A 25,941-nucleotide genomic window follows, 5' to 3' on the forward strand; every position below is an offset into this window, starting at 1 on the left:
GACAGATGCATGTCCCAACATTTCGGCCAGGTGGATGCAATGCTGGCAATCGATGGAACATGTCATTAAAGGGTAAACCTTCAGTACTCGTGGCCCTTTGAGCGACTAAGTTTTTAAGGTGTCCCTCATCTCGAGGAATCTTTGGTTCTGCATTCGCGTCATTTTCATTAATCCGTCTGCCTTCAGAACGGCATGGTTGTTTGGCTTCAGCCATTGAGGCTTGTACTGACAGTCTATGACGTGGCAGGGCTCACCGCGGTCCCGTTCAGCTCTGTGAGCTCGGATGAGAGCGGAGGGACTAACGCCCAACCCGAAACCTGCTGACCAAGCAGAGTTTCCTTACAGAAATCAGCACCTCCTCCCAACAGGGGACCTTTCCCCAGCGCTCCTGCTACTGAAGGCGCCACGGATCACAACCATGGCCTCATTAAAACTTTCAGCGCACATTACGAGAGCTTCATTTGACTTTTCTTAATGTATTTGTTTATTCTAATGCATAATAAGGTTTTAATTAAGAGTTTAGCCATTACCAAATACAAATGAGAAGTTAAATCACATTGGACTCATAATTTTTGATTTAATATTTCATAAAGTTGTTACTATCCTACAGCTGTGCATTTGGAGTTACTGATAATTTGATGTCATTATATAAACTCTGCCAATAATTCAAATAATTTTAGAGAGACCAAGTTCTATTAAATTAGCTGGATGGCTGCCAAGAACGAAATCTCTTTTTTAAAGAAAAAAGTACATCAATAGGGGCTGGATTTCTATTTTTACAGCACGATGAGATTCTTTCTTTTTTTTTGTTTTGGTTGCAGTACTCTGCCACATCAGCTATGTATATGTCTATGAACACGTTATTATATGCAGATGTATTGCATAAGTTATTATGAAGTCATCTTCAGTGGTCACTGCTTTCTAATTCCTGCATTTAAAGTGATCAATAAACCAATCAATCTTGCTCATCTCTGTCGGAAATTATACAAACGTAGCAGTCTTTAATGCAGTGGATAATGATGTTTACAGGCTTCCCAATAACCACACAGTACTTACTCAGCATGGGCAAAGGCATCCCTGTGCCACTTTAGATTCAGTACCTCTGCCCTTCGTTATACCCCCATCCCTGGAAGAAAATAAACAATGAAACAAATATGTTTTACAAACCAGTTGATGCACTTCTCTTATGTGTCAGCTCAGGTAGCAACTCTCCCATGGGTTTCAGGATGCAAGCGCTGTAGTTCTGCTCTTTATGACTTGAACAAAGGGCTGATAATAATAATAATAATAATAATAAATAATTTAAATTAGATTCAAAATTACTAAATTTATAATTATATATATTTGTATTTATGTGGTTAATTTTATTAACATTATTATTTAATATTATCTATGAAGCAAATACTTTTATCTGAAGTGATTTAAACTTTTACTCTCATGCAGCTCCTTACTAAACACATAATTCAGGCTAAGTTCCAAAGTAGCACAGGGGTTCTACAGCAGTGATGAGAGTGGGACTTAAACCAGCAGACTTCAAATTCCAAGTCCATGTGCTTAAGCGAGGGGGTGCGGGTGTGCGGCAGGCTTGGCCAGGTTTTGCTCTCTGGCGGGTCTGGGGTTTGAGACCCGCTTGGGGTGCCTTGCGTGGACTGGCGTCCCGCCCTGGGTGTGTCCCCTCCCTCTCCAGCCTTACGCCCTGCATTGCCGGTTAGGCTCCGGTTTACCGTGACCCCGCTTGGGACAAGCGGTTTCAGTCAATGTGTGTGTGTGTAGTACAGTGTTGGGGTCATTGTTTAGTAATCTTAAATTTATGTGTTTTTATCCTGCCCCTTCTGTAGACCCCTTGATCAGAGCACTTTCCCTGAACTGACAAAGAATACCCTGCTGTAGAAATGGGTGAATCATTGCCTAAGTTTATTATCGGACAGTGTAAGCGGCCTTGAAAAGGTGTAAATAAAGATTAATAAACAGAAATGTGTGAAATCATCAGATGATCCTGCAAACAGCCTGGATGAGATTTAAATTATTTAACTTACTTACTTAGCAAACTACCAACCTACAGCATCCGTTTTGTTTTTTGTGGTCAAACCAACATATCTCGGACTCGGAGGGCGGGTGGGCAGACAGGCCAGGAGAAGGTTACGGGTCGTAGGTGCGAGTCATGGCGGCCGCCAGCCCTCTGGTTCGTTCGGGAAGGTTTCATTAGCACGGGACAGCGGTCTCGCGCCATGGCGACGCTATGGTGGTGAAGGCCGAGTCATGCGGCGTGTCAGGAGCTCACCGCCAGACAATGCGTGTGTGTGTGTGTGAGTGTGTGTTCTTGAGCACTGTGGTACCTCCTATTAGCCTGTAACAGGACATTTTGGGGCCCAAACTTACTTGAAGACAGTTACAAAATGAAGAGACAGTTTCATTTTTACGTTTCTGAGTGAACTACTATTAAGCCCACCTTACAGGAACAGATCCTGTGATGAAATTTGGAGAGGGACCAGAAAGAGGAGGAGGTCCAGGATGCAGAGCTGTATCAGACTGCAGGTCTCATCCACTAGATGGGCCCAGAGAGCAGATCTGAGTGGGTCACAGTGATCGAACCCCTGCAACCCCTGCTCCCATCACCTAGTGAACTGTGGCTTAGCTGTACCATGCAGGCCTCTGACATTTTCTTAACAGATATAAAGGCTGGACTAATAAACTCTGTTGGAAACACAGCAATATTTTTCTCCAAAATGACAGACAGCAATAATTAAGTAGTATTTTGCTGACACTTTTGCTCAGGATGACTTATGTAAGATACACCACACTAAACCCCTACAAACATTCACCTGTCTACACAACAGAGCAATGTCAGTTACCAGGGTATCAGCCTGCTGAACAAGTCTAGTTCCCCAGAGCATTTGCTCTGTCAAAAAAAACATCTGTGCACTTTAGGGGTCAATATACAAACTATACTTAATGATCTGCCCTTTAGTCCAATTAGTTGGCAGTATATTTAATACTCCAAACATCAATATACTGTATTCCTTAAAAATAGTTTTTTAATATCACTTGTAACTAGAAGTGCAGTATTTTACTGAAAAGGTAGTAGATGTTTTTAAATATGACTATTGATGCTAAAATGCAGTTTACAGCCATAACATCTTATCGTCCTTGGGAAATAAACATCTCGTTATACTGCCACCTTCTGGATAAATGGAGTACTACATGTCAATAGCACAACACCAGTCTGCAGTTCTGAAACGCCTTCATTTGAGCTCGCAAATTTCCCAGCTCTTCAGTAATCAGCTGATGCTAAAGCCCTTTAACATTTAATATCTCATATTATGAAAGGCAATGTATTCTTCGATCTATGCCAGGCTTCACTTTCTGTTCAAGAGTATCTGGCACTGCAAGTTACCTTCGACAAAAGTGTCAGCTAGTTTAATAGATAATAATCCTTGTGTGCTGCTTTGGAGAAGAGTGTTTGCTGAACGAATAAATGTAAATGTTAAGGTAAAGAAGTTCCAGAATTATGTCAAAGGGAAGACTGCACATGCTGGAGTATCAGTATTTACAGAAACAACAGATTGCACCGAGGAGATACATACTGGACCTCATTTCAGGGGAACTACACGGCCTGTGCTGTTCTTAAGCATCCTCAACACGTATGTGCACTCTACAGCATCCTCAACGGATGCATACCCTCTAAAGCATCCTCAACACGTATGTACCCACTAGAGCATCCCCAACACATGCGTACACTCTACAGCATCCTCAACATGTGTGTGTGCACTACAGCATCCTCAACAGATGCATACATTCTAAAGCCTCCTCAATTCGTCTGTACCCACTAGAGCATCCTCAACACATGCATATACTCTACAGCATCCCCAACATGTGCATACACTCTACAGCATCCTCAACACATACATACACTCTACAGCATCCTCAACACATACATACACTCTACAGGCATCCTCAACACGTATGTACCCACTAGAGCATCCCCAACATGTGCGTACAGTCTACAGCACCCTCAACACGTGTGTGCGCTCTACAGCATCCTCAACAGATGCATACACTCTAAAGACTCCTCAATTCATATGTACCCACTAGAGCATCCCCAACACATGCGTATACTCTACAGCATCCTCAACACATGCATACACTCTACAGCATCCTCAACACGTGTGTGCGCTCTACAGCATCCCCAACACATGTGTACACTCTACAGCATCCTCAACACATGCATACACTCTACAGGCATCCTCAACACGTATGTACCCACTAGAGCATCCCCAACACGTGCGTACAGTTTACAGCACCCTCAACACGTGCGTGCGCTCTACAGCATCCTCAAGAGATGCATACACTCTAAAGACTCCTCAACACGTGTACAGCGAACTTTGCACTGCATGCAAGCTTAAACCTGTCACTCTCCTGGTCCTTTAATAGTAGGCAGTCTAAAAAAACAGTGCTTTGAGCTACAATAACCAGTCCAAAACAGTAGTTGTAAAGCAGGTACGCATTAACTGTGCTCTTTCTATGCTGTACAGTACACTGCAAAGTTCGCTGTGCAATTATCGTTTTCTCTTTGGAAAAGTCTAGAACAGCAGCTTGCCAGCTTTGTCGTGGCCAGAGAATTGGGACTTGGACGTATTCTCGGTTAGATGCAAAGTTGGTCTGATACGTTGGCCGGTGGAGGAGCTGGGTAGAGGTAACTAGCAGTAGACACTGCAACAGAACTAGGCACACGCTGCACTGCCTGTCCTTGAAATAAATTGCATCAAGCCTGGTGAACCTCACTAAATAGTTATCAGTCTTTATTTATAACACCATTGTCTAAGATAACTTCCAACCTTAGATTTTACAGAGTCAAATTAAACTAGTACGAAGAATTTTTTGAGCATAGTTTTTTCAGTATTTCATTAGAAATGAATACCTATTGGCAAAATAACAGCAATAATAATTAAATAGTTGTCCTACAAATTAATTGTACATTAATGTTTTCTGGAGCAACTGACTTTTTTAATGTTGTTACTTTCTTCACTTTAAACTTGTAACCTATACCCTTATCCTCTTTACTGTAAAGTAGGTTTTAAATGTGCTGTATGAATTAATATTTTCTTTATTTTTTTATTATTGCTTGTTTTATTAGGACAAGGCAGTTCTCATGATGGGGGGGTGTGGTGACAGCAGGTTTGGCCTCTGCTCGCTCTCTGGTGGGTCGGGGATTCGAGTCCTGGTGCCTTGCGACAGACTGGCATCCCATCCTGGGTGTGCCCCCTTCCCCTCCAGCCTTGCACCCTGTGCTGCTGGGTTAGGCTTCGGCTCACCGCAGCCCCAGTTGGGACAAGCGTCTTCCGACAATGTGTGTGTGCGAATTCTCATGATGTAACTTATGACTAAACCTGCCATTTGTAAAGTATAATTTCTGATAAAAGGAGCTTCCTTCGTGTGAGTGAGAAGGACTAAGGAATAAGGTTGAGGCTGGGACAACGTAGCCTGTTTCAATACAGAATTAAATTACAGTTATTAATAATGGAATTGCCTTTCAAAAGAATCCTATGCATTTAATAATTTCAGGTCTTAATATACCACGTATAATAGCTCACGAGAGTACACTTCCATAAAAAGTCATGAGATTTCTGATAGAGATCTGGTGTGCGGAAGTTATGTCACATGTGGGTGGCTAGAAGCTCCTGGCCTTGTGTAGTGCTTGATGTCATCAAGACTCATATTTTCAATTTAAATTTCTGTTGCTCATAGCAAAATGACAGTGCAGGGGTTAGAGCAGCTGCCTTTGGATCTGAGGTCTGTTGGTTTGAACCTCACCTACAGCTGTAGTACTCTTGAGCAAGGTACTTACCCTGAATTGCTCCGGTGAAATACCCAGCTGTATAAATGGGTAAACAGTTGTAAGTAACTTAATATTGTAAGTTGCTTTGTAGAAAAGCATCAGCTATATGAAGAAATGTAATGTAAATATGAGTATGGGAAGGCTGCCTTTTATTGGTAACTTCTTTAAAATCTGTACAATGAAGCTTTTTTTCTGATGTCTTTGTGAAGAGCAGTATGATCTGAGCAATATTTAATTTTCATTACCTCACGTAAGAACTTTTATAACCAGTCACTGAGGATCAACGAGGAATAAGGAGTGAGTGAGATTTACAAAGGAGGACACTTGACAGTTAATACAAAAATCTGACATACAACTGTAAATAATGTTATTATGATATTTATAAATTTTAGCATTTCATTGAATAACGGTGAGAGTTTGCTGGAAGGCAAAAGTTGTTTCTGATTCCATCTTGTACCCATATATGAACCAACAACTGAATTGATAAAACAAGTATTTTGATTTTACATCAATGTTCAGAGTAAAAAGACCCTTATGAAAGACACATTTGCTGACACCAATAAGAGAAGAGCAGTGCAGTGTTATGGGGGTGGAGGTGAGCTTAAACAATCACAGCAAGACTAACACCGTCCCCCTAAGTCTACATACAGCGCAAGGGATATTACTGCTTGAAATGACAATAAATCTCAAGAAAACTGATGACTGTCACCATCTTAATTCAATATTTAATAAGACTTATAAAAAGATTGCTTCTATTCTGTTTTACTAATCATTTTAACATACTGCTGTTTTTAGCATTTTCATGAGCATTCTGAGAAATCAAGATCTGAAACAAAAAAGCAAAGCAAGTCTTACCATTTCAGAAACACTGGAATTGAACTGTCAGTAAGTGGTTAGGTTTTTCCTTAAGGACCAGACTTAGAATAACGCAAGAAAACAAAGAGACAACTCCTCGAAAGTATTACTGAATGAGAACCTTTCAAATGGAATGGTATATCTTGTTAAGCACAGTTTAAACAAATAGCCCTGCTTTATGAAAGGATTCATCACAAATCCCCAGCTAAGATAAAAAAAAAAAAATTACAAATGAAAAATCAAATTTACATATATCTTATGAAGGAACTTTCTGTCCAAAATACACTATCAATAAACTAATTTTTACTTTTACTTTTAAGTAATAGCTCTCTTTTTGTGTATAAATTGCTCAGATACACATCCATGTAGCTTTTTATGTTCATATGTACATTATATACTGTGTGCTTCGATTAACCTTGTTCAGTTTTTCACTTCATCCGATAATATTTGATTTTTCTGCCCCTCATGGATGTCAGGTGCTCTCCACTGCAAAGTCCTCTAGTTCACTCATGGATATGATGTTCAGATTTCTGGGGCTGACCGTGTTCCTATCCTCCCCGTGTGAAGACTCCTCCAGAAGCTGATGGGGTGACTGGTACACAGGCTCAGTGTATGGCTGCACCTCGCTGCTGGTCCTCTGGTGATAACTCTTCTGTCTCCATGGTTCGCTGATGTCCGGCCTCTTGGGGTCATCCACCAGGGCGGCAGGGGCCGACATCTGGGAGGACGACCTCAGAGGGGGCAAAGATGGCACGTGCATTGGCAGAAAGCCAGGGTACAACATGTATGGAGGGTTCAGCAGCTCCACAGAGGAGGCTGGCGACAAAGTTCCCTCTGGCGATTGGCGGACCGACAGCTGAACGTATTTCCCTGTCTCAGGGTCAAAAAACATCTTTGTCTTGACTTGTACTGGCATGTCAACCACAAAGTATTGGCCTGAGTTGGGGTCCTGCAGGAGCTTCCTTTGTGTTAGTGGGAAGGGCTGAGGGACAAGGTTGGGGGCAGGGGCAACGTAACCTGTTTCAATACAGAATCTGGGGGCGGGCAGGGGGCCAGGCATGGGGCGATGTGACTCCATCAGGCCTGTGGGGGAAGATGGCACACTGGACACAGCACGAACTACCTTCTGATCCACTTGGCTCTTCCCTTCCTGCCGGACATTGCCTTCATCCTTTTTAATCCTGCGTGATGTCAGCTTCTGGGCACGCCGGAGGGCTTTTTCACTTTTGGGGGGAACAACTGGTGGTTTGCCAAGAAGTTTGACTTCTGGCCTCTCACCTGTATCTCTGATGTCTGAAGCATCCTCTATGTTCCTGAGAATTGCTACCCTGTCATCTGCCATGTCTACAGTACTTGGAGCATAGCTTTCCACGTCCTCTGAAAAAGCACTTGCTACCGAGCAGCACTCATCCTCCTCCGGAGCTGGGTTCCGCCTGAAGCAGCCTCCTTCCTTGGCAGTGCTGAAGTCAGAGGGTGAAAGGACATGGTGAGACATTCGCTCTCTTGCATGGGGGAATCGATTTGAAAGGACAGCTGCATGGTGCATAGCAGGAAAGTTGGCCGGTTCTGCAAGTTGATCTTGCTGTTCCACCCCTTTCTCAGAACTGCTGGGAGAACCACGTTGGAGGTCCTCTGGAAAGGTTTTGTGAAAACGTGGCTTGACTGCCTTGGTTACAGGGGATATCCTGAAAGTGTTGTCTTTTACTTTGAACATGGTGGGTTTCCCCATTGTGGGTGACAAGGTGTCCAACTGAGGTGTAGGTATTGAAGCTTTAACTGAGTCTGCTGAGTAGTGGGTCGAACTGCTCTCATCTGCCTCACTGCCAGATGTCTGGACCCCTCCTTTTCTTGGCATCTTCTCATCGGTTTGTAGCAAAGATACCCTTCCTCCTTTACTTTCTGTGTCAGTTTTGCAGTTGCTAAGAGCATAGTACTCCAGAACTTCTATTTCTTTGTTATTAGTCTCCTTCCCATCATGGATGCTTGACCTCTCATCCAATGTATGTTGTATGTTCTCCAGCACACCATGCACCTTAGGCTCCTTCATCAGACTTTGGTGTGCACCTTCCATCGACAAATATGATTCAACTAGAGGCTTTGTGGACATATCGGTATGAACTGGTTGCTCCAGGTAGCCAGAAGATTCAGTCCTACCATTGACCTGCAAGGGTAGGATTGATGAATGGCTGCTTAACTCACGATCTCCCAGGTTTGCAGCCTTCTGCTTTGCATCATATTCTGCTGCTCTTCCAGTTTTTTCTTTCTCTGAACTTGTATGAACTTCGTGTTTAAGAATGTGTCTCTCATTCACAACCCTTTGACCTTTATCAGAAGAAGCTGCAGTTTTGGCGTGTCTTTGTTTGTGCGGTATGTCTTTTTCAAAGTAGTGATGATCTTTATTTGCTATCAGTTGCTCTTTGAATTTGTTTCTTTCCAGTGAAAGTCCCTCCTGTTGTTTAAACCTCTGTGTATATATGCTACCTGCTTTATCATATTCTTCTTTGTCAGTAAACACTTCTTTGTTTGATTTGGCATATTCTTTTGATGCAAATGCATGTTTATATGAGACGTCGCTGCCCTCACAAGCCATCTCTGGATGTTGGGCAGGATAACTGAGTGGAAATGTAACATCTTTTCTGCTAAAATGTTCATTTTTCACTTCTCCTTTTGAATTGCCTTTAAGTGGAAAGGCTCTGGGTTTGTCATTAATGTTTTCTTGTCTTTTGTGCACCTCAGGTGTAGGAAGTTCTTTTGATAAAGGTACATTTGAATTAGCAGGTGTTTTTACTTTACACTCTTCAGCAACAAAATATTCCTTTGGCAATAGCTGTTCCATTTCATTCGTTTCTCTTGGAAGCGGTAGGCCTGGTTTAGGACTGTCTTTATTTACATCTAGTCTTTCTTTAGTGTGCTCTTTCCTCATAGTTATGTCTTGTTTAGGCTGTTTTGTTTTCACAGGCACATGTGGTTTAGAATGGCCTGCCATCGGAATATTTGGTTTAACATGTTCCTTTGGCACACTCTTTGTAATACGTTCCTTTCCTCTTGGTAGACCAGGTTTTGAAGTTTCTATTGGTACAGATAAATCTGGTTTGTTGTATTCCTTTGGTACTGGTACACTTGGCTTAATAAATTCTTTTCTTATAGACGGAGGTGGTTTTGATGGTTCTGTTGCAGGCTCATCGGGTTTACGAATTTCTTTTGTTACAGATACACAATGTTTAACAACTTCCTTTCCTTCAGGTACACTGAGTTTTGAAGTTTCTGTCATCGCAGGTATGTCTCGATTATTATATTCCTTTGCTATGGGTACACTTTGCTTAATATGTTCTTTCATAGGTGCACCAGATTTTGCAGGTTCTCTTGTTTTGGGCACATCTGGTTTATTATTTCCCTTTGTTGCAGGCACACTTTTTGTAATAAGTTCTTTTCCTGTAGGTACACTGGGTTTTGACACTTCTGCTGTCACAGGTACATCAGATTTACTGTATTCCTTTGTTAAAGGTACGTTCAGTTTAAGTTCTTTTCCTCGAGGTCCACTAGGCTTTGCAAGTTTTGATTTTATGGGCACATCTGGTTTACTGTTTTCCTTTGTGAAAGGTCCACTTTGTGTAATAAGTTCTTTTCTTATCGGCGGACCAGGTTTAGAGAGTTCTGCTGTTGCGGGAACATCTGGTTTACTAATTCCGTTTGTTACAGGTATACTTTGTTTAGTACATTCCTTTCGTGTAGGTACAGTAGGTTTTGACATTTCTGTTGTGACAGGGATATCTGGTTTCTTATATTCCCTTGTTACAGGTAGTCTTTGTCTGAGCTCTTTTCCTGAAGGTACACTGAGTTTTACAGGTTCTGTTGTCATGGGGACATCTGGTTTACTGTATTCCTTTGCAACAGGTACACTGCACTCACATTCTTTTACATTAGATGTACTGTGTTTTAAAGGCTCTGTTGTTATAGGCACATCTGCAATATGATCCTCTTTAAATACAGGCACTTCTGATTTAATTTGTTCTTTTGTTATATGTTGATCAGCAGTTGAAGGTACAGATGGGTCAATATATTCTTTTCTTGCAGGTACACTTGATTCAGTAGTTTCTTTTTGTACAAGAACAGTTGGTTTCGACCATTCTTTTCTTTCCAGTAGATCTGGATTTGTCCAACTTTCTGTTGCAATTACCTCTGATTTAGTGTAGTTTTTACTTGCAAATACATCAGCTGTAATATTTTTTCTTGGCAACAGCTGCTCTTTAGGGGACAAGAGTTTACTGCTTTTATTGCATTCTTTTGCTGCAAATATGGCAGATTTAGCATAACTGTCTTCTGATCTATTATTTGATTCCGTGTTTCCATGACTTTGTGTTGCAGACAGTTCAGGTTTAGTTTTCTCATTTCTTGCATGAACAGCATGTGCGCAAGATTTATGTGTTGTAATAGCCCCAAAATTTGCTTCCTCTTTTGCTCCAGGTACCTCTATGTCAGTATGTTTTTTGGCTCCGGGTATGTCTGATTTAGGATTTTTTAATGTAGAATCTTTAATACGTTTATTGTGTTTGAACACCTTGTCCTTTTCAGTGATTGAAGGAGATTCCCGTTTACAGGATTCATCTAATGGAAGCGTTTGAGCTTCAACATATTCATCTGCAAGTGCATCTGGTTCAGTCCTGTTTTGATTTTCAAGCAATTGTGGATAACTATGTTGTTCTTTTGCAAGCGGGTATAGTCCATCACGCTTTTTTGTTGCGTCTACGTTTAAATTAATGCATTTGTTCTCTATAGTAGTCTCCATTTTCTTAGGTTCCTTTGACCCAATAAATTCTTTTTTATTTTCCTTAGTTGCAGGTTCCCCCTTTTTATCAGTTTGCTTGTCTCCTTGTCTAAAAGATTCCACAATTCCATTTCTCGCTGAAAATGGCTGTGTAGAAAAATCTTTTTCTGCGAGCACCAGTGGTTTGGCATTTTCTTTTGCTGTTTCAGGTACTTCACGAATGCCATGTTCCTTTGCTAGCTGTTTATTTCGTTCATACATTTCTGTTGTTGCAAGTGCATCTGATATGGCATGGATCTGGTTTGCTGGTGATTGCCCTCTAGTGATTTCTTTTGCTTCAGCTTCACTTTTTACTTGTTTTGATTGTTTTTCTGCTTCTTTGACCTGAGGAACATTTGCAGAATCATCCTGGTAGTCAACTGCTTCTTGTTCTCTCTGTCTTTTTTCTTTAACATGATGTTTTTCTTCTGTATCTCTGTGCTCTGTTGAGCAGGTATCCAGTTCGGTATCAGCGTTCCTTGTAATGGCGAACACATTAATCCTAACAAACTCTTTCTCTATTGTTGCAAGCATTTCCTTTTTGTCTCCAGCTTTCTCGATTGACAACTCTTCCCCTTTTCTATACTCCCTGCTTTTCTCTTTCGGATCTGTTCCATCACCTTCATTTTTCACCTTCAGAAAACCATTTTGAACACTTCCCGTTTCCCTTAATGAATATGCTTCCTGACTAATTCCCCCTTCGTTCATTCTAGCCTCTTCCCTCTTTCCTTTTGTAGGTGTGGCCTGTTTGGACAGACAACCTTCATCAGCCTTCACCACTTCATTTTTTTCTTCTGTACCTTCGCATTCAGTTTTACCAGACCGGAGTGCGTGTTTCGTATTATTCTGAAGGACAGCACTTTCTGCATGTTCTGTCTCTCTGTTTGAATCGGGACGTTTGTGGATTGAAGTGTTTTCGGTGCTGATGCATTCCTTTTCTCTGGACCACTGTCTAGGACTGCTTTTTGCTTTTTGCTCAAGTGCAGTGTCAAAGTGGTGCTTTGGATTTATTTCAGAATTCTCAACCTTTGCATGTTTGTTGAAATGAAGCTGTTGTTGGTTGATGGCGGTCTTTGGGTCTGCAGATGGTTCTTTCTTTCCATTTCTTTCCTCTTTCTCTGTTCCAGTGAGATTGTGTGATTTCGCCGACCGAATATCCGCGACTATGTTTGATACATCCTGAGCGTACAAATTCTCTCTTACTGGCAAAGCATTCTGTCCACCAGAAGTTCTCTCTATGTGTGTAGGTTCATTCTTTCCATCATCTACATCCTTAGTTACAGGATGACCATTTTTAGCCTCACACTCATCATCTGTTGCGATGGTTTCTTTGGAATTCTGCTCTCTTTCTTTTATTGGAGGTGCTCTCTTTACATCCCCTTTTTCTTGCCCTCTTGGGATTGTTTCCAGTTTTGTATGGTTATTCTCATTGGCTGCAGCATTGCCGTAATGATCGTTGCTCCTAACTCTTCCACCAAACAAACTTCTCTTGGCTCCAGATTCTTTTTCACTTGTAGCAATAGCTTCCCATTTCGCATAACCCTTTTCCATAATGGCAAATATTTCTTTCTGAGCATGTGCTTTTATTTTTGATGTAAGGATTTCATGCATTGCATAGTCCCTTTCATTGAATGCAAACTTTTTGTGTTTGACTTTGGGATTGTCCTTATTTGCAAATCCACTTTGCCTGTCTTCTCTTTTGTCATGTGTATGTTTTGGTTGGTCATCTCTCTTGCTTGTGAATAGGGCATGACCATCACTTTGGCTCTCTGATGTTGCTGATGCCTCTTTCTCCACTCTGTCCGTCTCTTTAATTACAGAGGACTCCCTTTTGACCATTTTGCTGTTGAAAGAATCTCTTTTGCCTTCATTCACTGCCTCATTTTTAACAATTTCATTTTGTACAGCTGCCTGACAAATCTCTTCCAGTCCTAGAACTGACAGCTTCTTTCTCTTTTCTTGTTCATGGGTTTTGTTTGCAGGCATTTTATTTATTCCTTGTTGACTTTCTAATGTTGAATTCATATCTTTAGTTTCCACTACCTGCTCCATTGCTGACATATTTCCACTTGTTGCTTTCATTTCCTTATTTACACTGGCAAGCTCTATATGTGCAGAGTCTTCTTTTGTTATTTGTAGGCTCTGATTCACCCATGAGCATTCTTCTCTAGGAAGTGTTTGAGTTTTACCAGATCTGTTCTCTTTTGCTGTCCCTACTTGTTGGGACACAGGCTGTTCCATACTGGTGTAGAGCAGGCACTGTTTAGCCTCTGACTGCTCTTCTTTAAAGTCTATTGTGTCATTCTTATTGTATGTTCTGCCTCTCTTTGAAAATAAACCTTGCTTAATACCATGCTGATGGTCTTCAGTTGTGATGCCATCAGTACTGGGGAGTATGGTTTTCTCTATAGCTGATTCTTGTTTTTTGGTGCCACTTTCACGTTTACAGAGTGAATCAACTGGAGCCTCTTCAGGTTCTGTCATCTTATCTACATGCTTTGTAGCCTGACTATTTTCTCGCAGTGTATACATTTCCTTTGCAGAATATTCATGTTTCTTTTTCTCAGGTGATCTGTATGTGTGCTCATGTCCCTTATTTGCAGTTCCTTCAGTTTGGCTGTGCAGCAATGGCTGGTTTTTTCTTCTTGCAAGCATTTCGTGGCTACCTTGAGATATCTCATTTGACTGAAATTTTAGAACTTCTTTTCTTACATGGCCTTTTTCTATTGTTTCTGTGACTTTAATTGTGTTGTTTTCTGTTTGTTTCACTGGAAGCAAACCCAGCAAAACATTATTACGATCCAAACTCACGTAGGGTTCTGTCATCACGTCATATTTTTCTTTAATTTCAAGCACCCCTTGTGAAGCATTGCTACTGCTTTGCATTTCTGGATGTGAAAGGATGTCAGATTCTCTTGCTGCAACCTCTTCTTTCATGACAGAATTTACAGTTTTCATTTTTCCTTTACTATTCAAAGTAAACACTTCCATCTTGGTATCATTTCTTTTTACTTGCATATGGTGACCAGAGCTAAATGTTTGGCCAGTCATCTCATTTTGTACATTTTTTGTTCTGTTGATTATGTCACTCTTTATGAAATTGTTTTCATTCACAGCAATTGTTCCTCCTTGCTCAGTGTCTTTTACTGGGATGGAATGAAGTGATCCTTCTCTTGGGAGCATGTTCACGATTTCTTGTTCTGCAGGGCTTGTTTTCTGCTGTTTCCTTGTGGGCTGACCTAATTTGTTCTTGAGCGGAATTTCACTGGATTTTGAAGGTACACAAGGTGAACTACTATATTGGCTCTTTTGGCTTCCAGAGAGCTGGTCTTCACCCTTTATCGCTTTGCTGAAACTGCCATCATGAGGTGCTTCTTTAGCAGTTGGAGGAGAAATTAGCGTTAAGTATTCATCGGATACATTGGCATCAGTATGTTGAATTGTGGGTTGCAAGACAGGGCCATTACCTGAATGGCTGTTTGCTGCTCCTGCTTGCAGATTTCCAGACCCATGGACTCCAGAAACAGATTTTTCATCAGTGAGGCTACTGATTTCCTGCTTAGAGGGCTGCTTGCTACGGTCAGTTATCTCCAGGCTTTTGAACTTTGTGGGACTGTATGTGCTCTTCACTCTCTTCCTGTTGTCTTTGAGGTTGAAAAGCAAACTCGACGCCATGGCTTTGTAATTGTCCCGTTGTTTGACTTCATGTTGCATTCTTGGGTCTGTGTCCTTCGGGATCAGGGGGTCATGTGAAGGAGAACATTCATATTGCAGAATCTCAGAGGTTTCTGTTTCCTGCCTTGGATGTATAACAGGTGTCAGTAGTTGAGATATGTTGAAAGAGGCTGAACTGTTGGCCGTCTCATCCACTAAGGTGTGGACCTTGTGGTAGATGACAGATGCACGGCATGCAGAAAGCAAGGCTTCATCCTCATGTCTGAGTTTGTCACTGCAAGGTGAGACTGTGCAGGGTCGATTCATTGGGAGTTGGTCGTTCGGCAGGGTCCTGTTTCTTCTCCAGGGTGGACAGTTGGACATCATCTCTGACTCACACCGTTTCTCAATAGCCAAGGCCTTTTGGAGAACACTTGATATTGGGGGTTCTGACGGTATTCTGCTTTCATTTTGTTTCTGGTAGTATTTTTTCTCCTCAGGTAGAGTGACTTGCGTTGTGTTAGCTGCAGTCAACTCCTTGTAAAGTGGGGAGTCATACCACCGGGGAACACCAGTGTGTGCGATAGGGTTGACAACGGAGTCCTGCTGGCACTGGAATTTACTGTATTCCTTCCAGGTCTGGAATGGGCTGAACTCACTGTGGAGAAAAAAGTTGGTGGAACTGAGCTTTCGGAATCTAGATGTGCTGGTTTTGCTTTTCGGAGTTGTAACAGCGGGATCTGTGCTGGAAGAATAGAAGTAGTTTCCAGCCAAGCAGGTGTCTTGAAACTGAGTAGCAGGGAGTCCTGACAATTCATTGTGAAAGCTTGACAGACCTGACCTGTTCCAGGGCTCACTGTCCATTACCAATGTCCCAGTTCCAGTACTATGGCGTCCATCTTGGAGTGGGGTGATCCCATGACCTGCGCCTGTTGAGCTGAAAGCCTGGATGAGGGATGACACTCTTGATCTGCTCCTCCTTTGCTGCCAGGTGCCTTCAATCGCACCATTGCTCAGGCAGGATCTATTCTGGAGGATGTGCTCCTGCCTGCCCTTCTGTACAGATGAATACTGGAATGTTGTTGCAAGGGCTGGCTTCCCTTCTGCCTTTCCCCACCCATCACCCACTGAGCACATCTCTTGAACAGCCACGGTCTCCTCTGCAAAGGCTTTGTGCCGCTCAGCTGGGGAGGTGAGCTCAGAGTCATTGTAGATGGCCTCCTCTCCAATGCAAAGGCTTCTGAATGCACGGTCAGTAAGGCTGCTGACCTCTCGGTCTGTCTCATCCATGAAGCCCCCTGCACTGGATGTGTCGCTGGTAATGTCAGCATACCTGCACTGTCCCTGCATGCTTCCTCGACCAATCCGGTGGCGCTTATCCACAAAGCTCATTGTAAATGAGGGTTTGTTTCTGCAAGGCCAGCTGTTTCAATCTGTCTCTCAGCTGGCTATCTTACACCCTCTTACCTTCAAGCAGCACACCTTTCAGAAGGTGATACAGCTTTTCTTCCTTTCTGCAAAGAAAGCAAAGGTGTCATGGTCTTACTAGTACTACAACATAAATTCATTGTGAAAAGCAGTTCACTGACCACAACATGTAATAAGTTAATTATAATAACCTGACACAGGGTCAACTGAAGATCAGATAAATAAAATCTGTTCTTTCAAAGCAATTTCATTTTATTTTTTTTCTAATTTATTTATAACAGCATTATAAAAACTAAGTGCGGAGGATTATGATATTAGGACAGCTGTTCTTTCAAATGGTGACTTTGAACAAAGAAAAAAGATGACATTGTATAGTTTCCAAACAGTCCACTGTAATCCTCTTTTGCAGGAAAGGACAAGTTAGACTATTAAGTTATTTTGACAGTAAACCAATAATTAAATTCACAGCTAAATGGAAGATCATAACAATCTTTTAAAGTGTCCTAATATGTGGAAATACAGTTGCTGGCTGTGCGACATAAGGAGGATGGCTAAATGTGATTCCAGTCAACATTGGATTCTGTTACTACAGTCCTAGACTCTACCTCACACAGTATCAACCACTGCACTGGGAAGCCTTAAGTGGAGTCTCCGGTAAACTGAGATGCAAAGGTCTTATTTTCACAAGCAATGACCTTCAGAGGCACACGATGACCAGGGGTCTCACTGCACAGGCAGCCCACCTCGATCGCACAGGAGATATTTTTAGACAAGGAGGAAGCTTCACTCTCCTACCCCAGCGACTACATATGAGCTACTGCCAATAACCCTGAAACTCTCATCTGTTCATTTCACATTCAGCTTCATTGTCAATGTTTGTCCTGTTGGCCTAGAACCGTAAGACACTGCACATTCCTGTCTGGGGAACTACAGCCTGGTGTGAAAAACTTGATCAAACATAAAGCCAAAAATTCACCAAAATTTTGTAAATCATTAAAATCGTCTGTGGTCAGGGAGAGATAGTCTGATATTGGGCATTCTCAGTCCTAAATGAACTAATAACATACTATAGACAGGAAATAAACAGTTACTTATTTAGCTGACACTTTTCCCAAAGTGATTTACAGTCTTAATCTACTTCGATTGTCTTATGCAGTTGTAGGACGGGGCAGTTTTTACTGCAGCAATTCAGGGTAAGTACCTTGTTAAGGGTACTACAGTAGGATGTAGGATTTGAAGCTGGGTCCTTTGACTACAAGGTAGGAGTGGTACCCACTGCACTACCTGCTGCCTCCAAAAAGAGTTCTTCCACATGCTTGTACTACTGTCATGGAAAATGTCTGTACTGTTTGCCAACAAAAACACTCAGGCAACACACTGACCTCTGTGCAGAATGTTAATTGGTATCAGAGGTCTAATGACTGTACCATCAATGGATACACTCACAGGAAAACAACATACACAACATTTTAGTCCAGCACTTCATTTCAGCCACAGGAGGTCAATGGCTGAATTGGGGGTTTACACGCGATCTCTCCTGTGAGTGGACTTTCAGCAGGGCCTAGCCTTAATGGGGCCAAGAATAATTCTCCTGTCTGTTTTTAGTCTTTGAACCTGTGGTCCTAACCAAGGAGGTGGCTGCTTGTTGCCCCCCACCCAGTGTACACAGCAGAACACTCCCTACCAGTGCAACCATGGATTAGTATAAGGTCATAGATCAATGTCAGGCATTCTGATAATAATTCATTCTGACAGGGACAAACTGTAACTTTTTTCAAAGCAACACATTAGAAACATAATTTAATAAAGGCTTGAAAGTTGATGTTATTCCATGCCCTGAATCATGAGAAAATTTAAGAAATTTGAGGAACTGCTGCTTTTTCTAGATAGGGGGATGTGGTGACACAGCGGGTTTGGCCTCTGCCTGCTTTCTGGTGGGTCTGGGGTTCGAGTCCCGCTTGGGGTGCCTTGCAACAGACTGGTATCCCATCCTGGGTGTATCCCCTTGTGCCATTTGTTGCTGGGTTTGGCTCTGGATCACCGCAACCCCTCTTAGAAGATACAGTTTCCATCAATGTGTGTATGTTTTTTTTTAACATTTACATAGAAAGCACTTAAATAATTCAGTACTCAATGTCTTCTGATGTGGCCAGTGTGGCAAAGAACTGATCCCAAATAAAAGTGATGAAATGTTCATGTGATGCATCTCCAACAAAATTAGACCGCCATTTAAGAAGCGCTCTAGCACTATTAAGACGATCCCAACTGCAGTCCGGGAGATTTCTCTCCATCTTCCTCCTGACATGTCTATTTTTAATCGGCGAGGAGCTGCTTATTCCTCTCAGTAACCCGAAACAGAGCACAAGCGTGTCGGTGTTTCTCAAACAAGAGCACAGTAATAAAGGTAAGTATAATAAAGCGTAGAAAAATAACAGAACACGTGTTATATGGATACAGAGATCACATACAGCAAAGAAATTCCGAAAAACGTGTTACTATACACATGCAGGTTAGTTCTGAGTAGGACTGAAGTCACAGAACCAACAGTCAGTGACATCTCCTGTAAAAGTCACACTGTCACAGTTATAATGTAACATGTAAAAATCTCTTTTCTTCTGTATCTTTGGTTTAGTTGTGATGAGACCCCCCCCCCCCCAATTTTTGACCATGAGTTTCTAGCATGGAAAAAAGTACAAACCATCTGCGAATGGTAAAGTTACGGTAGGCAGTACGGCAGCAGTGATGCCTTACCTTCCGTTTCTATATTCCATCATGGGACTAGGGTGTATGGGTTGCCGTGGAGAGAGCAGATTCACCAGTAAATTCCCGCACTGTCATGTGAGCAGGTCAGCTGTGGAAAAGACACGAGCTCCGTTATTTCGCAGGGGGGAGATCCAAAGTAGGTAGCTGTCCAGTGCAATCGTCAGAAGCAAACGACCACAAAGTCAACCTGGAGACGGCACCCAGTTCAGGTGAAACGAATCAAGCAGGAATGCAGAAGGTAAAAAATGTACGGATATAACCGCCAGAGGAGAAGGCAAACAGAGCTGTAACATGGGAAGAGACTAGTGAGCGCACGTATAGGAATAACCAGCTGGTGTCAAATAACGGGCAGATGAAATAAACAGACTCATCGGCTATTTTTAAATTTGAACTCTAGAATTTGCAGACCGGTATACCTTGTAGTACCTTTGCAGACCATGATTCCCACTGGAAAAAGGACAGATGTTTGAAATGACCGGTAGTGGTCATTTCGCGTTAATTGCCCATGTTTTTTTTTTTCCACATGTAGGCCCAGAATTAAACTAGCTCACTGCATTACCCTTTAGAGTTACCCAGCTTTGTCAGGAGAAAAGCACAGGTATTATGTTAATCAACTCTACCTGGTTAGTATTTCTGATATCGATGGGTTCGGCTTTTGTTTTGCTTTGAAAAAAATTTCAATTTATCCTTCGCTGTTTGTGATTTACGTTTGACATTTTTTTCCCCATCACGTTTATTTTAGTAAAATGTTACCAATGCAACAGGGGTGCGGTGGGTTGGACCACGGTCCTGCTGTCTGGTGGGTCTGGGGTTCGAGCCCTGCTGGGGGTGCCTTGCGACGGACTGGTGTCCCGTCCTGGGGTGTGTCCCCTCCCCCTCTGTCCTTATGCCCTGTGTTACCGGGTAGGCTCCGTGACCCCGTATGGGACAAGCGGTTCTGAAGGTGTGTGTGTTACTGACACAGCAAACGAAACAGAACTTTACACAGCAAAATTAGATCTTTCACTTCTGATTATAAACCTTCTCATTATTATTATTAGCAGTAGTAGGAGTAGTTTGCCAACATAAAATGTAAAAATTGCTGAAAACCACAGCTACTATTTCTGCAGCAGTAATATAGTACTTTAATAGTACTTTGTTATTTTTCTTTGTCTTCACTTATGCAAAATTTTAAAATAGCATTATTCAGACAGTAATCAGAAGCACTAGATTTTAAGAAATAACAAATATAATAAAAATGAGTATGTATGCACTGTATGTTAAATTTTCACCTAGGATAAAGGAAGTATACATTATATTTATAATTTATAAAGGCATCTACAGGCCTTTACTACCCGCTGTCACTGCAAGGAAGGTCTGGAAGCAGTCTGCCCACGGCACATAATTTCCAAATGTCTGTCATGACACGTCATCTTCCCACAGTCTTTCCTGCAGGCAGGCAGTACTATAATTGGAGAGGGGAGTGCTGGAGGGCTGGATGCACCCCCGGACCTTGGGTATGATAGACACCCACATATGGGCTGCGCTCACAGGCTCTGTGGCCATCATTCATACGTTGCTTTACTGTTTGTTCACAGAGCAACCCTCCCACCCAAAACTCTAGGGTTGCTCTTGGTTAACCTAAATTTCCCGCAGTGTGCAAGCGTGTGTGTGATTGTGTGTGCGGCTACCCTTAGTGTTAAGTTACACCTTGCTTAGCCTACGGTACTGTGTTTCTGGGATAGAATCCGGACCACTAAAATGCAGCATTATGATAACGGGTGACCAAAAGTGAGTGGCAGAGGTTCAGTATTAAAATGAGTTCCAGTGTTTCAACGGAAATATGTTTTACTGTTTATTTCAAAGGGGGGTGTGGTGGCGCAGCGGGTTTGGCCTGTGCCTGCTCTCTGGGGGGGGTCTGGGGTTTGAGTCCTGCTTGGGGTGCCTTGTGATGGACTGGTGTCCCATCCTGGGTGTGTCTCCTCCCCCTCAACTCTACCATCATTTCTGCTCGTGGATAATCTCTGTGATAAAGTCGGAGTGGTCAGGAATAAAAAATGGCCAATAAAATTTACATAACACAGCTGGCTTTCCACCTACAGCTGAGAGAAGGTGTTGCTCAGAGGCTCAAAGGCACAGTGAAAAGTTAGAGTTGCTGAAAGGCTCACAGTAAAAGTGACTGGACCGGTTTCAGAGAGAACTTAAAGCTGACAGTGTGGAGGCGTTTCCAGGCATTAGCAGTAAAAGTGACTTTAGTACTTTTAAGGAAAGTCCGTTATTCAGTTTTCTTGCTCCCTGTTTGGGGGTGTGGTGGTGTGGAGGGTTTGGCTTGTGCCTACTCTCCAGTGGGTTGGGGGTTTGAGTCCTGCTTGGGGTGCCTTGTGATGGACTGGTGTCCCATCCTGGGTGGGTCCCCTCCCCCTCCAGCCCTGCACCCTCTGTTGCCAGGGTGTGTGTGTGTGTGTGTGTGTGTTTCCTGTTTGTTCTGAGGAGGGGTCAAAGTGTGGAGAGAAAGATGAAATCCAAAACATAGAAGAAAGAGGGTGACAGAAATGTCACAGAGCACAAGTAAATTGTTTCTTTGAAAATGTACCCAAGTAAAAATAAAAAGGTTTTAAAAAAATTCCCCTGGAAAGTACAATTTCAGTAGAAATGTACTTAATTACAGGTAATGGAGTAAATAAAACTCCTTACTATCCACCTCGGGTGATGGGCCATGGGAACAGGTGAAGGATCGGTCGATTGGAAGTGGCCAGCATTTGCGTCAAGGATGTGTATCATAAACTGGAGGAGGTCAGAGGCAGGCCATTACAATTTAATGCTTTAATAGTTCAAATACATAAAGAGCCTCTGTGGTGTGTAAAAGTCAGTTTTCAGAGAGCAGATAAATCGGAGGCTCCGTATTGCAAAGAGGGGCAACCATGGCTGGTTCGTTGTGAGTCTGATACGACGATGTTCTGTGTGAAACAACCTCGGTCTCGAAAAAGAAGAATGAATTCAAGATCTTACCGGTGATTGGATGTCTTAGGAGTTTTGGCAAGTGAAAGAGCTGCTGAGTCTAGCAGAGACCTACACATTGAAAACACTGTATTAGAGCTCCATGCCTTGTTTTCTCATGTCAGATTAGAAGTGGGTCACATGGACTTTTTACAAACGTCACTCATCAGTTCATCAAAGTATCTTCTCAAAAAAGTAACACAAATTTCTCTGAAATTTACACACACACATTGACTGAAACCACTTGTCCCAAGCAGGGTCGCGGTGAACCGGAGCCTAACCCGACAACACAGGGCATAAGGCTGGAGGGGGAGGGGACACACCCAGGATGGGACGCCAGTCCATCACAAGGCACCCCAAGGGGACTCGAACCCCAGACCCACCGGAGAGCAGGACCCGGTCAAACCCACTGCACCACCCCTCTCTGAAATTTAATTTTCTTGTTACAGAAAAGGCACGTAATGGGATTTTACTGCTGCTAACTATATTTTTCTTTCCAGCGGATCAGTCCAGTCCTCTTGGAGAATAACTTATATTGGTCTTCAAGTTTCTGCAAGCAACCAGAAGTAAAGCATCTGTCATCTACGCAAGACTGAATAAATGTTTTTTCTCAGGTATTATAAAGCTTTTAGGAAACAGATGTATGTGTAATTATTACATGCATTGTAAAACACTTTCCCTTAACATATTGTCTTTAACTCATTCATTCATTCTTCAGTAATTGCTTGTCCAATTCAGGGTCACAGTGAGACTATTCTAGACCCTAATCATAATGCTTGATCGATGTGTATTTCCTGTTTTTGAGCAAAGTAAGGCAAATATCATAACACACTTTAAGGATAGGACATATATATAGTTTGCACTTGTGATTTTAGTTTTCTTCTTGTTTTAAAAGATAAGTAAACATTCAACAGATTTTTTTGGACACAGATGGTCATACCCGTCAAAATGTCCAGCAGGCTGAATGTCCCTACGTTCAGGATGTGGCCTCTTCCAATTATATGTCTTATCCAATCTGAACAGTATCTGTGGTTAAGGAGATGCAGACTATATGCATGAAAAAGCTTCAGTCAGACTGTTAGGGAAATAAGATCATTTGGCTGCTGCAGCAGAAGCAGCGTCTGAGTCTTATTTGTCCGAGAGTTCATCAGATGAATTGAGGTAATCCAATATTATGTTTCTATCGCTAACAACTTTCAACAGTTTCTGCCATTCTCTCCTCTCCATTCATGCTGCCGTGTACATTAATCACATTACAGAGATCAGCCGGCTCTGGCAGTGACTAATCAGCCCTACTCAGAGTAAGGGGTGGTACTGATGGGGCTCAATGGCCCTAAGGATGTCATTCTTAAGTGCTGGCCTAGTCTTAATCTTTGGCACACTTTTAACTACTCAGTCACATAAGTGAATAGTACCATTAATTATTAATGTTATTACTACTTTTAATATGAGAACATTTGCTTGACTGGCTATTACACTAACATAATTAATACACTGAAAAATAAATTTGATAACTTTCCGATTATTATTTATTCATTCAGCTGACACTTTGTGAAATACGGTGGCACAGTGAGTAGTGCTGCTGTCTCAGAGCACCTGGGTGGTGCGAGAGAACATGGGTTTGATCCCTGCTCAGTCTGTGTGGAGTTTGCATGTTCTCCCCGCATCTGCATGGGTTTCCTCTGGGTGCTCTGGTTTCCTCCCACACTCCAAAGACATACTGCTCAGGTTCCCCCATAGTGTGTGAGTGACACAGAGAGAGTGTGTTCCATTGATGTATGGATGAGTGACCCATTGAAAAGTAGTGTATCTAACAGTGTAAGTCACCTTGGTGAATAAGGTGTGTGGGCTAGTAACACTACATAGTATCCATTGTAAGTAATTTTGGAGAAAAGCATCTGCTAAGTGAATAAATGTAAATAAGGCACAGCAGTAAGTTTGTATATTAGCCACATACAACTATTTGCTCATTAGTATAGATATGTATTGCTTCTTGCTTCTTAACTGGAACAATTCAGGGTTAGTACTTGGCCCAAGTGAAGATTTGAGGAGGCAAAAAACTCAACACTATGCTACCTGCTACCCGCCCTATAGACACTAACTGCAAGTGATCAGAGAACATTTCCTCCGACATCCCAGAGAATATGTATAGCCTATATTTGATTCATTCCCAGTAGAGTGTTTCAAAGGTCAGGCCTGGTGAAGCTGGATCCCATATTTCACTGCATTGTACCCTGACCTAGCACTAGAGGTGACAGGCCACTAAAAGAATGGGTTGTCGGCAAGTCACATGCCTGTTGTTGTTCAGCTGGTGAAGGCCGCTGGTGGGCAGGTCTTTTGTGCATCCAGCAGTGTAATTACAAAGCCAATTGACTGAGAGTAATTAGTGTAATGAGCCAATGAGCGGAGCCAATAAACAGGAAAAGTGAGCAGATGATTTAATGCGGCGGAGCAGCTAGTTGCTGAGCACGGCCCGGGCGCCTCGTTTGCACTTACCGTGCCCTTGGGAGCCAGAGGCCTGCAGCAGATATGAAATCGTGCTGCCTTTAATTTCCCTTGATCCAGGAGCTCAGAATAAACACTCCCTAGCATTCACGTAACTTGCCCTCACCAGCCCCCAACCCCCAACCAGCTCCGCCCCCAGAAGCAGTCCCCAGAGTTCAGGTTGTATGGGTTGATGAAGCGACCGAACTCCCTAAGGCCAAAGGTCAAACTGAATGAAATCTGGAATGAAATGCCAGACACAGGATGGGGTGGGTTTAGGGAAACGGTACATTGGTGTTGCTGCCCTATTTCCTCCCTGGTGTTCCCGTTAATTCCTTACCCAGGTATATCTATTAATCATGGCTTGGATAAAGGAGCTCTTTTCACTGTAGGAGATGATCTGCTTATGGGAAACAAAATTGAATAAGAGAGATTGCATTTACTTGCTTTAATGATTCCTGAGCACAGGCAATTCAGGAGCTGTCTATTTCAAAATCAGCCAGTTGATGTATTTAAAAGTCTGATTCGACACCATATGCACCAACGACTGTTAACGCTGTCCATTTATGGTTCGCGTTACAAGCCCCTGCTATTAACTCTCTACAAACACTATGCTTTCAACCTCACGTATAATACAACTTTAGCATTAAAACATTTCACCAGTCTCGTTATTATTTCACAGACGAGGTGATCATGTAATGATGATTGTATAGCCTTATAAATGACCTCAAACACAGCTCAGCCAATGTTCATCAATGCCCATATGGCTTGGAACATTTCAAATTTTCTCCACTAGATGGCAGTGTGACGTCCTGTAGTTCCTTCTGTACTTGATGGGGGGTATCTTGGCATATTGTCTGAGAACCCCAGTCCCAGCTGTACATATACAAAATGCTTCATCAGTCCTAAGGGAAAGACTCTACTCATGTCTGTCTACAGTAATATCGCCTTTTTATTTAGCCATGGCAGCATATTCTTGCTCTCATTAAATAAAATTGATTCCAGCTCCAGTTAAATAATGATTTGGAGAACTTCACACAGACAGTAACTTAGTTCCTTGGGGGAAATTTTCCTTATTTCGGTTGGTAAAAAGTGGGGTCATTTTTAAAATCTGCGTCACAATACAACTCTCATTTGTATG

At 42.3% G+C, this 25,941-nt stretch overlaps 1 protein-coding gene across 1 annotated transcript; it reads right to left on the reverse strand.

The window, feature by feature from the left end:
- Nucleotides 1–5,982: 5,982 nt before the first annotated feature.
- On the reverse strand, nucleotides 5,983–19,757 carry c8h10orf71 (chromosome 8 C10orf71 homolog). The gene is made up of 2 exons (XM_018724887.2): nucleotides 19,329–19,757; nucleotides 5,983–16,663 (listed from the first exon to the last, which is right to left on the reverse strand). Exon 2 carries the CDS (start codon nucleotides 16,539–16,541, stop codon nucleotides 7,164–7,166), a length of 9,378 nt encoding a protein of 3,125 aa, XP_018580403.2. The 5' UTR covers nucleotides 16,542–16,663; nucleotides 19,329–19,757; the 3' UTR covers nucleotides 5,983–7,163.
- Nucleotides 19,758–25,941: the final 6,184 nt, after the last annotated feature.

Source organism: Scleropages formosus, chromosome 8 (genome assembly GCF_900964775.1).
Source record: "Scleropages formosus chromosome 8, fSclFor1.1, whole genome shotgun sequence".
NCBI classification, from domain to species: domain Eukaryota; kingdom Metazoa; phylum Chordata; class Actinopteri; order Osteoglossiformes; family Osteoglossidae; genus Scleropages; species Scleropages formosus.

What these genes read in the sequence shown, in the direction of transcription:
- c8h10orf71 (XM_018724887.2), bottom strand. Translation starts at nt 16,541, where the DNA reads ATGAGCTTTGTGGATAAGCGCCACCGGATTGGTCGAGGAAGCATGCAG.